The 16,252-nt window shown below is 42.3% G+C and overlaps 2 protein-coding genes across 2 annotated transcripts in view; both read right to left on the reverse strand.

The window, feature by feature from the left end:
* The window catches only part of LRRIQ4 (leucine rich repeats and IQ motif containing 4), a gene marked incomplete at both ends in the record, with an annotated part of 228,139 nt that overhangs the window by 142,819 nt on the left and 69,068 nt on the right, over window positions 1-16,252 (reverse strand). The window lies entirely within an intron of this gene.
* Window positions 5,332-8,439, reverse strand: GPR160 (G protein-coupled receptor 160). Its single transcript, XM_082767770.1, has 2 exons — window positions 8,215-8,439; window positions 5,332-6,934 (listed from the first exon to the last, which is right to left on the reverse strand). Exon 2 carries the CDS (start codon window positions 6,878-6,880, stop codon window positions 5,861-5,863), a length of 1,020 nt encoding a protein of 339 aa, XP_082623896.1. The 5' UTR covers window positions 6,881-6,934; window positions 8,215-8,439; the 3' UTR covers window positions 5,332-5,860.

Consider the following 16,252-nt stretch of genomic DNA (forward strand, 5'->3'; position numbering starts at 1 on the left):
TTGCCTTAGGAGCAGCAAGGAAGCTAGGCCACTTGTTCAAAATCAAGCCTTGTCGATGGACTGCTGACTTCTCCAGCCACCCCATGCCTCACGTTTGGCATATTTATAAGACTTTATCACCTCGTTTATACAGAAGGTAAAAAACAGCCAACTTGTCAAGTTAAACTCAATTGGCTCGGATCACCCCAAAGTTTTGGGGGTTTTAAACAGGCTAAATTGTAAATCCATTACATCCATTAATCTTCTTTGTTATTTTCCAGGAGTGGTAGAGGGTAAAACTTTTCCTATTCTTGTGTCGATATACCTCAGGTTTATGTCCTGCAAGCATTCATTTCCACATTTCTCTCCCGTGAAAGCATTTTTTTCTTCTAGCTTCTTGACAAATCACAAGTGAGAATCCAACCTTTTGAGTAGGACAGGTGGAGTCTGTCATAACTGCAGACATGGCAGCAGGAAAAAAGAAATGTGTGACGGTATTTGAGCAGGTTTACAATAGCTTTTGGATCACTTCTTTATCTTGGTCTTAGCTGTAAGGAGATGTTCAGGTGTAAACTCTAGTTTGAATAGAAGTTTATGTAGTGAGACTTTGCTAGCTGGTGTGTCACTAGCAGTAGTGCTGCCTATTTCAGGCTGCTCTCATCACAATATCAATGCAGAAACTTACAGCTTAATCGTGTAAGAAATTTCTTATGCATTGACAGATGTGTAGCTCAAGCTGATCAGAGAGCTCAGTGACAGCTGTGCGGTGAGTCTTCTTTTTGCAAATAATTAGGCATCCACATAATCTGTAACACGAGTAGTTCTGATGGCATTGAGGCTATTCATGTTAAAATTAAGCATGTATATTAAAGCTTGCAGAGTTATTTTCTCCTACCGATATGGCATAGAGATTTTCTGTTAGCATATATTTAGATACGTAGCTGTCTAACCAGACTTTTACTCATCAGTTGTTCTAGGCTACAGATAATGACTCTGCAAAAGAATCTGTTTGGGATACTGTTCTCTTTTTTTTCTTGAACTTTCAACAAACTTAGAGATGGAGAGAAACTAACGCTTCAATGTGTTTTGTTGCAAGCACACAGCTTCTGTTGAACGCTGAGTGGAATAAGGATGAAGAGAGCTAAAGATGCATAATTACAATGTAAAGTGTTAATGTCTCGTAGTGAATACATTTTGAAGTCACTCTTGCACAATTAACTGTAGTTTCAGACAGGAAATATTATGATGAGAAAGCAATCTAAAATCACTTAATGCTTAGTTCACTTAAGCTAAGTCTCAATTAACTTCTTTTTAAAGGAATTTGCCTTTGGTCATGAGAATTTAGTTAGGTTCTATGGGTTCTAGGTAGCTGTATCCACTGGATAGCTTTGAAAATAGTGACATTAAAAGAAGAAAGGTAATTATGATATAGACAGGAACCTGCAGTGTAGATGCTATGTCCAATTTCTCTTTCAAAATGCTGTCTCTAACGTAGTCCAAGAGCTGTAATCAGAGACTGGGACACAGATCAAATGCAAAAGCAGATAGGACACATTACCTTGATCCATATGAATTGGGCTGATTCATTTCTACCTTCTGCATAACATTGGAGGAGCTCTGTCGTGCCATTTCTTCTCCATGTGGATTTAGCACATTTGGCACTTTTTGCCCTGCTGGGTCTCAGCTGTGTTGGCCGGAGCATTTTGTGTAGTGCTTGTCTCCTGGATCGCATGGGCAGCACTTCCACAAGTATTCAAGGCCCCCATTCTAAGCTGTTCTATTGGGTTGTGCAACCTCTGTGTTGTAACTCATACACACCTGCTTATTCACGTGGAGGTTGTACTTATAATTTACTGGTCTCTCATAGCTGCGTGGAAGGGGAAGAAAAATTCAAAGGTGTGAGCATGCTTGTAATAAAAGATACGTAGCAAGTTTATGGTCTGGCTTTTGTAGCTGTTGATCTGACCTTCTGAACCACGGTTCTGGGAATCAGTGTTGTGAGCAGATTTCAAGTTAAAAAAAAAATTAAACTTCCAGCCTGTATTAACTTCCTGCTAAATTACACAAAATGATCGTTTTGCAAGTAAGGATCTGGAAATATGTGATCTGAAGAGATTTTTCCACCTAGAAGGAATTATAATTCGAGCACAAATGTACATTCATAGAATAATGATATTGCTTTGAATGCAACATGTAACATTTAAGAAGTATTTTTAACTATGTGTGAAAGCACTATTTTTACATAGGGTTGTTGAGAGGCTTATAGTATTGATCGTAGGTACCAAATAAGGGTGCCCTAGCTGACGGTGGGATTAAGCTAGAAGCACAAATGCAATTGATTTATGGCACAAGTCTGCTTTGTGGCTGTGGTCAACATGCAGGAAGACTTGTGTTGTCCTGTGCTACCTGCTCAGTGTTTTGGCAGCTGGGACATTACGTCCTCTATTTGGAAAGTAGATGGTTGAAAGAACAACGAAGTGTTCTGCAGAGCCAGCTTCCCTGGAAGAATTCTTTGTGCTGTACCCTTAGCAAACCAGTACTGATCAGGAAAGATGTGTGTAAGAAGAAAAGTTTTATTAATGAGTGCCAAATACTTTCACTTAGAGTTGAAAACACATAGAATAGCTCACTAAATTCAATGTTGATTTTTAAGGGATTCTCATAAGTTTCTCATAAAGGGTTAATGCTTTCGCCACTGTTACCACTAATATTATATAATTCTGTAAGAATTAAAGGACTGTAAAATGTTTGCATGGTATAAGGTCATTAGTTGCTGGCACAGCACGAGTAGTAACCTAGGTTAATGGTTGTCTGTAGTATGGATTATTTCAGATATTGCTACCTTTCTTACATAGCTTCTCCTCTGTGTCTTGCAGTGAAACTGTAATCCTGTTCTACAAAATAATGGTTTATGGTTTTATTGCTGTACTCAAGGCTCAGTGTTAATGACTTCTCAGAAGCACCAGATAAAAAAAAAAAAAGAATGCACAAAGGGAGGAAAAGCCTGTTAGGAGGGTAACAGAATAAAGATCACAACTGGATCAGGTATCTCCCTCCATAAAAAAGTCATGGATAAAAATGGGCTTAAAATGAGCTACTGTTAATGTATTTTAAAATAGGTACACATCAGTAGGCTACAATGCCACAGTTGGATGCTGAGACCTGTAGCGCTGCTATTACCTACTTGGTGGCCGTAATGACAGCTTATAGGTTGATCCTTTTGGACGCTTTTTCCCAAAAAGTATGAAAGAAAGAGTTTGATTGTAACACAGGGATGTGACATCAGTATATTGACATTTGATTTGCCTGCATGTTGTGGCTTCCCTGTAAAATTACGATTTAAAAAACTTAAAATGTCTTTAGAAGCAGTGCAGCAATTATGGGAATTCTGCTGTGTCGGAACAGATGGGGATGGGTAAACTTTAATTACAGGTTGAGAATGTGAACCACAGCGATAAATACATCTGTCCGTGCCCAGCTTCTTGCAGTTCCAGTTCTGTGTACATCAGTGAATCAGAAGGGTGAGACTAACCACACCAAAAGAAGCATCTGAATTGCGTGTTCTTGAAAATAATTTTGTCTTCATCTGATGTTAAGTGAATTTAAAATTAGATATTTTCCCTTGCCTGCCAAATCTGTATGCATTAGTTATTTCATGATCTTCTGAAATGCCTGGTGCATTGCTATCTGAGATACTTGCTGGTTTTTAAATGGAATTAGGTTTTGTAAATACTTTGTCAACCCCATTTCAGTGGGTGTCCAGTTTATATATAACCTGAGGAAATGCTGTGTCCAAAAATATGGTTAGACATATTTTGTCCTATAGCATCTCAAGCACTAAGGAACAGCAATTGGAAACCAGGTGCAGGGAGTGATTGCTTACGGTCGTTTTTCAAGGTTAACATTATACATGCTTTCCTACTTCTAATGTGGAAATAGAATTTCCTCCAATACGGTATCCCGCATAAAGGATGAAACAATTTGTGGTGCCAAACACTTCAAACTCTATTGCTGAACATTGCTGCCTCTTATTACACTGCTGTTAAAATTCAGTTTTTGATCCTTTACTGTCATTTTGATGGCCTTTTTAACAGATTTTCCAGAAACCATTTTCTGCTGCTTTAACAATGCTGTCCTTTTGGTTTTGTTTCTGAAACGTTGTCACTGAAACCTCAACGAACTCTTTTACCCACTGTGGGTGAAAGAAGCACTATGTGGGGTGAAGTAATAAATCAGAATTAATTGGACTTTGATATATTGCAGAAATGTATGATGAATATATGGTACGCGATTGTAAATTCTTATCATGGAGTGATATACTGGAATATTCTTTTATAAGAAATTTTAGCACATGTATCACTAAATTCTGCAATTAAAACGTATGTCTATAATTGATATATAGTATTGTAAATGGTAACCCAAAAATTAAATTTTACAGTTGAAGAGCACAGTGAATATGTAAAAATATGATCTTCACTTTGTGAATCATTTTTTTTAAAAAGCACTTTCCTATTACCAACTAGCATGTGAATGAATTTTAGATTCTCTCATTTGTTATGAATCCGTAGAAGTGAGATTACTTTAATCTGTCTGTTAATGGATAAATTGATTATACAAATGCTGAAACAAAGCACCTTATACTATGCTGCTTAAACTTGCTTGTAATTGCACCTTTTGTTACCTGCAGATTTTTCTTAATGAGTATTCTTGTGTGATACCATTGTTCCCTGTGGGTCTGAGTGAATGATTAACCAACCAACCTGCAGCGTCATTTACTTCTATAGTTTCCTATTTCAATATAATATTGTACTGTGAGTTCAGTGCTTCAGAAATAAATGCTACTTCCATTTGTCTGCTTTGGTTGTGTATCACGTTTATCTCTTACAAAATTAAACCAAGAGTTTAATCTTCATTGAACTGTAAGAACTTGAAAATTAATGAAATGCTTTTGCTAGAAGTCTGAATAATTTTCCCCTACTGAGGTAGACCTGCTTCAGCAAGTAGAACTACTTTAATATCAGAGTAATCTTGGCTGCAGAATAAATTCTGTTCTACTTGAACCTGTTCTTTAACGTCTGGCATGTACTTACGTGTATCAAGAGAACTTGTAAGAGGATACATGTCTGCTTAGTTGAGGGAGTCTAGCTGAACTGTTCATATTAAACACATTTGTATTTGTTCTGCATTAAAGCTCTTACTGCTCTGTTTGTAGACAAAGAGTTTTTAATATGCATATATACATCAGAGAAGCAGCAGCAAAGAAATAACGAAACATCACCCTTCCTGTAGTTTCAAAAGTTACACATCTTGCAATATTGTATGTAAACAAAGCTTGTATTTCTGTAGGAGGTATAGCTTTAACTAAAACAATTTATTCCTCATTAAACATAAAAAAAAAAGCCTTAATTTAAGTTAAACCGACAAAAATTGACTTGAACAAGAAGACGACTTCAAAAAATCACAGTTGTTTGAACATGACAGTAGCTTACTTGTATCTAACTGATAAAAGGGCTCCAGCTTAGAAAAATACTTTATTGCATTTTATACTATAAAACCTGAGATCATTCCATTTAAAACAAGCGTAACATTCTAGTAAAAACACAAGGTTTAACTGAAAACTTGGTTTTTAGAAGTGTTCGTCTTCCATAAAACCCATACTTCAGACTCTTTGGACTGGCAGTAAAGCCTGGTGTAGAAGCATGCAGTGTCCCACATCCTGGTGCAATATTTATTACTCTCCTTGTGAATGTTGGATTCTTTTCCATGGGTTGTAGCTCTGGAGATGCTTCTTTGTATTATCTGTAAGGACACTGTCACAGAGCATCCAAGTACACACTTCTGCCGCACAGCACTTCTTGCAGTCTTTTCAGTCAGCAGCTCGTTAACAGATCACAATTACTGTGCCTGGCTTTTCAGCTGGCTCTGTGTTTTCATTGTTAAATGGCATAAAGCAGAATTTCCAGCTAACAAATGGGTCTGTAGACCACATCTCCTCTGTCAATTCAACATCGTGACATCGACACCAGTACGCTACTGCAATGAGAAAGCTGTTGATGAAGTACAGCCAGGGGACATTCATCTCCATGTAGGCCGGAATCCGAGCACCAAGAAACAAAACGATAAACTGAAGAAGCACAAAAGGTGCCCAAGTGCCAAGGAAACAGACGAGGAGTCTGGTCAGAAGCTGCCACTTAAAGCAAGTGCCGTTGTTGTTAGACGCGTACGAGAACATCAGAACAGGCTGACTGGCGAAAGAAACCACCCTGACAGACAGTATCATGGTTATGACTTCCTTCCGAGAAACCATGAAGGCCATGCCTATGAGAAGCAGCATGGCAAACGAGACGGCGTAGCTCTGCACGCTGACATAGAGAGGACACTGATAAGGAGAGAAATGGTTCCGAATTTCTAGTTCTTCGTAGATAGCAGGAACTTTCAGAATACAGAAAAAAACTGAAATCCATATGAAAATCACAACAAATATATAAAATAGTCTTTGGCCTTGTCTAGGAGATTGAGAGGTTTGGGCTATCGTCATGTAATAATCCAGACCAGCCACGAGACATACTGGGTAATGCAAAATACCGTAAGTAAGAGAAATTATCTGAGTGAAGAGGCAAATGTGGTACTTTGTAAATCTTACACCCCAGAGTGCAAAGTCTTCAAAATAGAAAATGACAGCTATATTGATCAGCAGGATGAGATCTAGGAGTGCCAGAGAAACACAGAAGTATCCCATAAAGCTAACTTTCACATTTTTTTGCTTAACTTGCAACATGAAGAAATCAAGGGACACCTTTCCAAGCATAATCAGAAGCAACATGCAGCTGATTTCAAAAGGCTGGTGGGCCTGTGGGTAGTGGTACTGGACAGAACAATTTTCACAGAATAGAGCAGCCATCCTCCAACAGTAAGAGCCAGAAAAATAAACATCACAGGGCACCGGGCTTCATGTCTGAAAAGGAAAAAAAAATATTTGTAGGGATTTATTTCTGGTGTAGTTCTACTTATATATTATTCCCTATCATAACAGCTACCAAGTCTACATCTGAATTTTCCAGGCTCCTTAGTTAAGGTTAAAAGCTTCAATAAAACAAGGAACACCTATATTTTATGTTCTTCTATGTATACTCTTTTGAGAGTTAAAAGATCAACATACGCTTAAGTTACTCTTCTACCTACTTCCCTAAGGAAAGGTTTCAGAAATGAGGTTGACTGTGCTTCTTCCCTTTAGAAAACATGAAGGTCTTTCTGTCCAGCTGGGCAGAGGGGTAGGTGGTTCAGCGCCACTATGTATTCTGAAGAAATTAGAAAACCACATAGGACAGAAACTGTGCAACCAGCAGGACCTGTCATGTTACGGCCTCGCAGTTTGTTATGCTCACAGAATCTACATGGAATTGAGACCGCAGGAATATCCCGAAAGCAGACAAGACATACAAACAACCCATCCTGTTTAGTTGGCAACCAAACTAAATAAGCTTCATTAGTTGACTGGGGTTCTGTTCATCCTTTAGCAATATAAGTTATACAGCGATAGGCACCTCAGAAATGCTGTTTTTCCCCTTAGACTTGTTAACTTCCCTTACAATGTCTTCCCGTGTGATAATTCCTAAGAAAAACGAACACAGGATGGCTTCATGTACACCAACACAGCGTATCAGAAAAAGCTCTCCACGCTTCCCTCTCTAAGGGACCAGGACAGCGATACCAGAATTTTTCACAGCACTTGTCCTTCGAACCACAGATGAAAGCGAAGCATTAAACATTTCTCCACTTTTACCTCGGCTTTTCTGCAAAACTATTAACTGCTACTTTGCTTCTTTTGCCCTTCCCCTCCTTTTAGGCAGCGCAGGTGCCTCATACTTCTGTCTGTTACAGCTCGCCTGTGCTGAAGCCCCCTAAGAAGCACTTCAGGCCTTTTCTAGAGTTATTATTTTTGTCGTTGCCGTTGTTTTTAAACCCCTAACAGTCTCAGTAAGGGCGCAGCAACCTGCCCGGGCCGGTTGCAGAGCTGCTCCCCTCACTGGCAGCCGCAGAGCCGCGAGGTGAGGAACGGCGCCCGCACACCCAGCAGCAGCAGCAGAGAGCCCAGGGCAGCTGCAGGCAGCCTCGCAGCATCCCTGTGATCCACGAAGTGCTCGCGTTTAAACCCACACCAGCATTTTACGGCCAGAGCTGGCGAGCAGTCAGCCGGGTGCCTCCTGCAAAGCCGCCCGAGAGCTAGCAGCCTACCTGGGCTCGCAGCTTCCTCACTCCTCGCGGCTGAGGGAGGCGGCTCTGAGGGGACGCTGGGGCTGAGGGTCCCGTGGGGGTCCCTCCCGGCCCCTGCCCGCCGAGGAGCCCACCTTGCCGCCCCTCCGGTGGGGCTGAGCCGCCTCAGGTCCCGGGACGTGCCCGGCTGCCCTCACCGCGCCGCTGCCGCCTCAGCCGGCGGCCATCTCCGCCCCTACCCACCGGCAGGGCGGGGAGGGGAACCGGGGCCGGCTGAGGCGAGGCGAGGCGAGGCGAGGCGGGGCCCTGTGAGAAGGCGGTGAGGGGATGGCGGAGAGAGGGCTGGCTCCGTGTTCAGGGCCCGGACAGGGCTGGGAGGACTGCGGCAGGGCCACCGGGAGGGCGACGGGCATGGCCCCGGGGGGCAGCGCCTCGCCCTGAGGGCACTGTGCGGCTGCTGGCTCGGGGGGGCAACTGCGGCGTGTGGGGAGGTCCCATCCCAACAGATCCCATCCCAAAGGTGTCACTGACAGGGCCGAGCAGGCTTTCAGAAGATTAATTGCTTCTGTTTCTTTGCAGGTCTCGCAGCTGGAAGAGCCCTTGGTGCTTTCAGGGACGCGGGCAGCACCCACCGCCTGGCCCCATCTGGCATCTCCTGGTCCATCCTCGGTGCCCCTCAGGGAGCAGCCGGTGGGTTTGTCCCCAAGTGCCCCATGTCCAAGGGCTTCCCTGGGCACCTTCCCCTTCCCACAGCCAGCACAGCGTGCCCCCAAGCATGGGGCGCATCGCCTTCCTGCGGTGTCCCTGCTCCTTGATAGGACCGTAAGGTAAACCTAAACATTGGAGAATTTGGCCAGTGGTGCGATAATTCTCTTTTTCTACATCGTTTAATGGTTTTATAAAACACTGCTGGGTTTGAAATGCAACGCAAAATTCTGCAATCCCTCGGTGCTGTAGGTATATCGTTTTACATACAGGAACTTTCTCCACATAGTATAGTTAAAGGATTATATAGAAAATGCTAAGGAATATTTCACTGTGGACACTATCTTGGCAAAAAGATCTTTTTGCAAATGGCTCTCCCAGCACTGGCCTTCTCTGAGATTTTCAGCAATTAAGAAAAGTTTGGAAGCAGGTTAGGAAATAGCCATTGTTCCATTTAAGATAATGGTGAATTCAAGTGGATAATCCTGCAAGTAAAACATAAAACCTTCTAAATGGGTTGGCCTTTTGGCTTGGACATCCTGTAGCAATCTACTTAATAGAGTTTAAAAATGCACAGAATAGAATTTTCTCCTCCTCCAGATCAACCTACTAATTCAGTTTTCCATTTGTTGTTTTATTTCCCATCTAGCAACAAATGTAGGATAAGAGCACATCCTGCTGCTGGTGTGGCCAGCTGAGAGTCCTGAGCGTTGCTTCTTGAGTTAATTGGAAGTGGTTTCCTGTTGACTATGGCTCTCTGTTGGCTGCATGTATGCAAGATAGCTGTCATTCTATGGCATCTTTTTTTTTTTTTCCTCATTATGTGTTTGGTAATTCAGAGATAAATCTAAGGAGAGGTGTGGAAGCCTGTGAGCTCAGTGCTGCAGCACCCGTCCCGTGTGTGCAGAATGGAGCCCAGAGCCCGGCGCTGCCGCTCCTCTGCCCCCTGGGCAGCAAGTTGGCCGTGCCAGGTGCTTGTCCAGGCTCGCTGAGCAGGAGGTGCTGGTGTGAGTCACTGGGAGATCTGGGAAAAGATAGTGGCCATCCAGCCTTTCTCAAAAACTAGGTGCTGGCAGGAGTAAATGGCATCTGTTAGATGATTCCTGCGGGCTGGGCCACCTCAGAAAGGTAGGCAGAACATGTAATTTCTGGGACCTGATCAGGCTTAGAGAAATCTTTGGGAGCTTTTTGGACCTAACTTACTCAGTTTAACTTAGTTTTTTATTGGGTCTAAACTTCAGTCATTAAGCATAGAGCAGCCATGTCTAGTACCCATTGAAAGGGAAACTTTTTTTTTTTGTCTTTCTTGAAGGTTAAATAGAAAATCAGTGATAGATCTATCCATGTTTGATCTGTATGTACAGAAGTATTAAGTTGGCTGGTAAGACCTCTTCTAAAAGCAATTAACTCTCTGGTACTCTGGAATTAAATTCAAGTGCAGGTAGAGTGCTCTTCTAATTTTTGTCTTCTGTGTTTCCTCTCACTGTTTAAATAAGCTCTCATTTTTTATTTTTTTTTTCAGACTATGATATCAATCATCTTGTTTTTCCACAAAGAAATAATAACTTTTTTTTTTTTTTTTTTCCCAGAAGTTAAACTAATCTTGAGCAGCATTCACATTGGCAATATTTACTTATCCCAAAAGCACTTATTAGGACTGTTACATAGACTGCAATGTAACAAGAAAATTTTCACACCTGGAATGGATATTTTACCATCTGGGCACCCAGTCTGCTGTGTGGTCCCATTCACCAGTATCTGACTATACCCTTGATAATAGATTATCCTCTTCTTAGTTCTAATGAAAGTAAATCAGAAAAAGTGATTTTTCCAGTGCTGGCTAGGAAATTGTTGGGCTGATATTTTTGCTTCTGATCACTACTTTCTTTACGACTGCAGAAACTGTGCTGGCCTATGTGGGGAGATACACGGATGGTGGAAGCGAGCAACCAGGAAGGGAAAGGAACAGTTTAAGCATTTCTTTCTGCTGATAAAGACCTTAATGTGTGCGTGACTTCCAGAGTGTGCAGCCCAGCATGTCAGCTCTGTGCTCAGCTTTCTGGGCAGGCTCCTCTGCGTGTCCCACAGGGGCAAGTTGCGTAGACTCTTGCAATCAAATTTTCTTTTGTCAGCTCAAAGAGAGGAAGAAGGCATCGGAAGCCGCTTCTGCATGCACTGTATTTTGGGTTAATCTTATGTGTCCAACATCCCCGAGTTAATGTTGGAACTACTTCTTAGCTTCCCTTTCCCTCTTCCAAGACCCACTGTGGTGCTTGTTTGAAAGCTTGTTTATTGCTCACTGATTACTCTGAAGTGATTGTTTTCTGCTCCCAAATGCTACATCTCATCTTCCTGTTTTTCAAACATAAAATAATGAAAGGAGGGAAGACCTCAAAATCAAACGTGTTGCTCTGCGTTGGCAGCTCCTTCTCATTGCGTCAGGAGCTGCTCACACTCGGTCTTGAATAAGGTCAGGCTCTTCTGTAGTATCTGCTCAGTTTGCAGCTTTGCAGGAAAACGTGCAGGTATTTGACAAATACTCTGCTCTTAAGTAATGGCTGGAGCCATCCTGCTTGATTGAGGTGGCTGCATTTATGTGCCTGTGCGGCTGTAGAAAGGTTTGAGAAATGAATGTGTATTTGCATACAGGCACCTGTGTGTGGAGGACCAAAGAGTGCCTGTTCCAGGAGGGGAGTGCTTGAAGTGATACAGCAAAGCTCTTGCAACAGCTTCTTTGTGCATTTTTCAAATCACGTTGTGGTTCTGTGTCCCCTGCACCTGCAAGAAACTTGGGTAGATGTGTCTGTCCTTCCTTCTTCAGGACGATACCAAATCGGACTTCTTTGCCATTATGTGAAGGAACTTAGGTCATGGCTCCTGGGTAGTCAGCCCCAAATCTTGTTTGTTTTTTGTTTTCCCCCAGATCTTCCTGTCTGGGCCTTGTTGTGCTGCACAAGCTAGTTGCCAACTGCCCCTTCGTTCAAGTGAGCAGAAGGAATAAATTTACACCTCATCCTTGTGTAGTTCAAGAAATCTCACGTTGACATCTGGGATACCCCAAGCCTGTGGGAGCAAGACAGGGGGATTGAAAGTGTATTTATGCATTTTGATGTCACATGGGCAGAGCTATAGACTGTGGAGTGAACTCCTGGAGAAATTATTATGAAAAATCAGCGTCCTGAGCAGCAGAGGTTTGGACTGAGACTTAATTTGGTGGTGAGTGGACATAACAGATGGGAGCAGAGCTGGCAGGAGACCAGGTGTGTGCAGAATGTCATCTCCAGAGTGCATTTGTACATGGAGATGAGTGCTGGTGTGATGCAGCCTTTCCTCTGTCCCTTTTCTTTGGCATGCCTTTAGCTGGGTGTTGCCTAGCAGAGCATGTTTAATGCCCTATTAGATCTTATGCCTTGTCAGCACAGGATTAGCAATTTGAGTTTTGCAATGGCCTGGTGAGTGAGCATTGTGTAGTTGCTGTTCCTGAAAGGCCACGTCTCAGAAAGACATTAGGGTGTTTATGGAGGTTTTAATAAAATATTTATTAAGTAATGCATGTCAAGGGACAGCTTATTTTATAACGAAGACGATATTTGATCCGGGTCCCATCTACAAGATGTTTTCGTGTACTTTTCAGGAATCTTTTAAAAGCACAGACAATGTGCGTTCCTTCTTACTCATCTTGATTTTTGCATCTCAGAAGAAGTAAGGGGGAGGCAAGTGTAACAAATTGCTTTGTTACTCAAGGTATAGAGGTGAGTAGAAACTTTTGCTCAGTTTTGCCAGCACTGATGGTTCTTCCTATGTTGTTATCTTTATGTGGAGTTTGCCACTATTCAGAAGGCATGAATGTGTCAGAATAAACAGCTCTGTCTCACCAGTATGCTGAATAAAATAAGATGTTTTTCCTCTGGGCAAAGCAAATCGAAAAGCTAGGTTTTCACAACCTACTCTTCTTCCTCTTTCAGATGAAGCAGTCAGTGCTCTGCTTCCTGTTTTCCTTTCCTCTTTTCTCTGAACTGATTGAAGAACATTTTAGCAAGACGTTCGTGTTTCAAAACAACGTACTCTCAGGTCTCAGCCAGAGAACATCTAATCTCTTCCTCCATAGGCTTATGGTACGCGATGTGGTTGAGAGGGTGTTTGGTTTTACTTTTAACTTAGCTACAAATAACACCTTGTGATTCATCCTGTAACAGATCTCCTCTAAGATTAAGTTCACAGGCTGGAACTGAACTGTGCTGAAGTCCAGCTGTGAATCTACTTTCTTCCGGGCATTAGTTGTAGTAGGGCATTTATTTTTTTCAAAAGAAAACCTTTTTCTAGGACTTACTCTGTGGCATTTACATCCTTCACTGGATCCTCGCTACAGAGTACTTTCAAGGATCATGAGCTTAGCCTTTCTTGTGTTTGGTTTCTGCTCTATATTATGAGGATTAACGATGCTCACCACCTGTACAGAGTATTTTGATCTGTATCCAAAGCACGATTGGTGTCCACTGAGTAGTTCTCTCTCTCGTTACTTGAGCTTGCACTGAAACCATTTGCACAGTGCAATTGCTAACTCTAACTTCTCTCAGATGTCTTTTATCATAAAACAATTATTTTTATGAGTGATCCTTATTTTCATATAAAAAACTACACATGGCAAAACGAATGCCTTCTGTGTCAGCCAGTGAGTAATGGACTCTTTGTGGGCACGATCAGGAAATGTGCCTTTTGTTTCCCTGCACCTGTTGCTGTACTACAAATAAAATCATCCAATGTTTTATTAAATAAAATGAGAAGCCCTAATGAAATTGTACCAGCCATTACCAGGAAGTCTATTGAAAACATTCAGCAGCTGCTCACTGTGAGTTCGTTTACACTGATAGAGTTGTTTTGTCTTTCTCCGTATGTGCTAAGTGGGAAAGCAACAGCGCAGCCTTAGCAAACAGCAGAGCTGTGGCCCATTTCGTAGCTCTAACTCCTTTTAAAGTGCTTGCTCAGAATCTGTAATAAGTTGTGATCAACCGTTAAGAGTGTGTGACTTGTGAAAGTTTGTTAGCAAGCATCCTGTCTCTTACAGCTAAGTGTCTTCCAAACTACAGCACAGTGGCAAAGCAGGCAAGGATCTCCTGTGCTATCTCATTTTATAGAGTGGGACTGTTTCAGAGAGGCTGAGAATCAAGTGAGTCAACCCTGGGAAATCCTCTGGAGTGAGCTGGGGGTCGCCCTTGTTTAACACAGCCGTATGCCACTGGTCTTTCTCTAGGCCTGTAACAGAATTGACATCTTTCTCTCCTGTATTTATAAGCTGATGGGTGTCACGTAGCTGTGCTGGCAAGTAGGTGGGGACCCTTGCACAGAACAGATTACTTCCTAGTAAGAGTTGCCTGATTTAAAAGAAAAGTTAACCCCATTGATAATCTGTATGCTAAATGCTGAAGTGTATTTTATATTAAAACTCCTCAAAAGTTGCATCACAACCACAGCTGCTTTGTGTACAGGAAAAGGGTTGCTGAAGACTTCCTGCTAAAAATAGTGTAATAAAAAATTGTGTTCAAACTTGCGTGATACAAACCTTTCTAGGTTTGCTTTCAGAAATACCTCAGATGCAAAGCAGTTGAATGAAATGTCAGCCAAGCAGCACGTGGTGCAGCCCTCCCTTCCCACAGCGGCTTAGAAGGCAGCAGCTGCCTGTGAGCGGCGTGAGGCCCTGCGGTGCCCAAGCATCTCCTGCTGCAGCACTCCCTCTGTACTGAGGAGTTTCCTTCCCTTTTGGTGGGAGCAGAAACAGTATCACAGAGCCTGTCTCCTGTTCTGTTTGTAACATTACAGATTTGTGTATCTCTGAATTTATCCCAGTGCAACCCGTGAAGAATTTAGACTCAAGTGTAAGGAAGTAAAGCAGATACAGTCATCCAGAGCTCAAGCCACAGCGATGAGCTCCTTCAGCAGGGCAGGCCCCAAAAAGCCCAGGTGCCTGGTGACAAAAGGGAGGACTCAGTGCAAATTCGGGTTGATTGAAAGCCCTGTGTTTAGCCCCAGCTGATGGCAATGACAGTCAGGTCCACCTGGTGGTGGAGGAGCTGCTCTGTCCTCACTGTGGTGGCTCCATGGAAGAAAATGGTGGGTGCTGACACTTCACTCACCCACAGTGGTCTTTATTTTTGCCCATGTGGTATTTAGGTTTATTTTATCTTGGAAATTAGGTTTGTGGCTGGAGTAGATGCATTGTGGTGCCGGGACAGCAAAGGGGAAGCAGCTTAGCTGCAGGAGGGGAGAAAAGGGCAGGGCACAGCTGCGTGGGGATGAGCAGGAATTACTTTAAACTGAGCTCACCTGAACTCAATCTGCCAACAGATCCAACAGGGGGCCTGACGGGGACATCCAACTCCTGCCAGTAATGGAGCTGCATCTTGAAGATGTTTCTCTGTTGCCCAGTGCTGTTGATGCCAACTGTTAGGTTTGAATGTTACTTTGCTGTCATTGTGACCGTATCAGAGAAGAATTATATCCCCAGAGCAGCTGGAAAGCGGCCTTGCAGGGCTCATACAGCTTAGTGCCACAGCGTATTACGGGCTGAGAGAAGTGCAGGTGGCTGCAGGAAGAAAGATGAGGGGCTAAGCCAGGCAACTCTATTTTCAGCATTTCCAGGTTTAGTGTTTACATATTCAACATCTAATGTTTACATAAGTCAGATGCTTGTCAGCCTTTCTCCTGATATAACAAAAAGATGACAAGTCTTGGTTAAAATGTAATTAATTAATTAATTGAGGAACTGGAGCATTCTGCATTTTTCTTTCTGTTTTTCCTTGTGCCGTGTGCAGCTCTATGAAAGCACAGGATTGATTTCAAACAGAAATTGAAACAGGTCTAAATGAGCAGTATATAGAGATTCTATAAAATATGTATTTAATAATTAAAAAAAAATCAGCTCTGCAGATATGCAGCAGATGAAAGTAATGGCTCCCTTGAGCATCTGCTCCAAAGGGACTTTGGTATTAGGAACTTACCACAGATAGAAGCATCCCAACCAGGGCTGCCACATTTCTACAGATGATAAAAATGCAATTTTATCGAAGAAGATTTTTTTTTAATTATTTCTTAATTGGTAGAGAAAGATCTGTCTGTAAGAATACTGTAACATTGAAGGGAGGTGAGGTTATTTTATCTGTACCAGAGCCCAGCGTACCTGGGTGGAGCATCTCCACTAAATACTGATTTGCATTAATACTGATTAGTGTTTTCCCAGTGATTATTTAATTTCCCCCAAAAGTTAGGAGTAATCACATCTTCTTGCAAAGAAAAATAACTAGAAAATTACATAGGGTATATGAAATACTAGGAGGAAAGTCAGTAAGACCACTATAAA

Source organism: Aythya marila, assembly GCF_965140915.1.
Source record: "Aythya marila genome assembly, chromosome: 9".
In the NCBI taxonomy this organism is placed as follows: domain Eukaryota; kingdom Metazoa; phylum Chordata; class Aves; order Anseriformes; family Anatidae; genus Aythya; species Aythya marila.

Coding starts and splice junctions, on each gene's coding strand:
- GPR160 (XM_082767770.1), bottom strand. CDS start 6,880: ATGGCTGCTCTATTCTGTGAAAATTGTTCTGTCCAGTACCACTACCCA.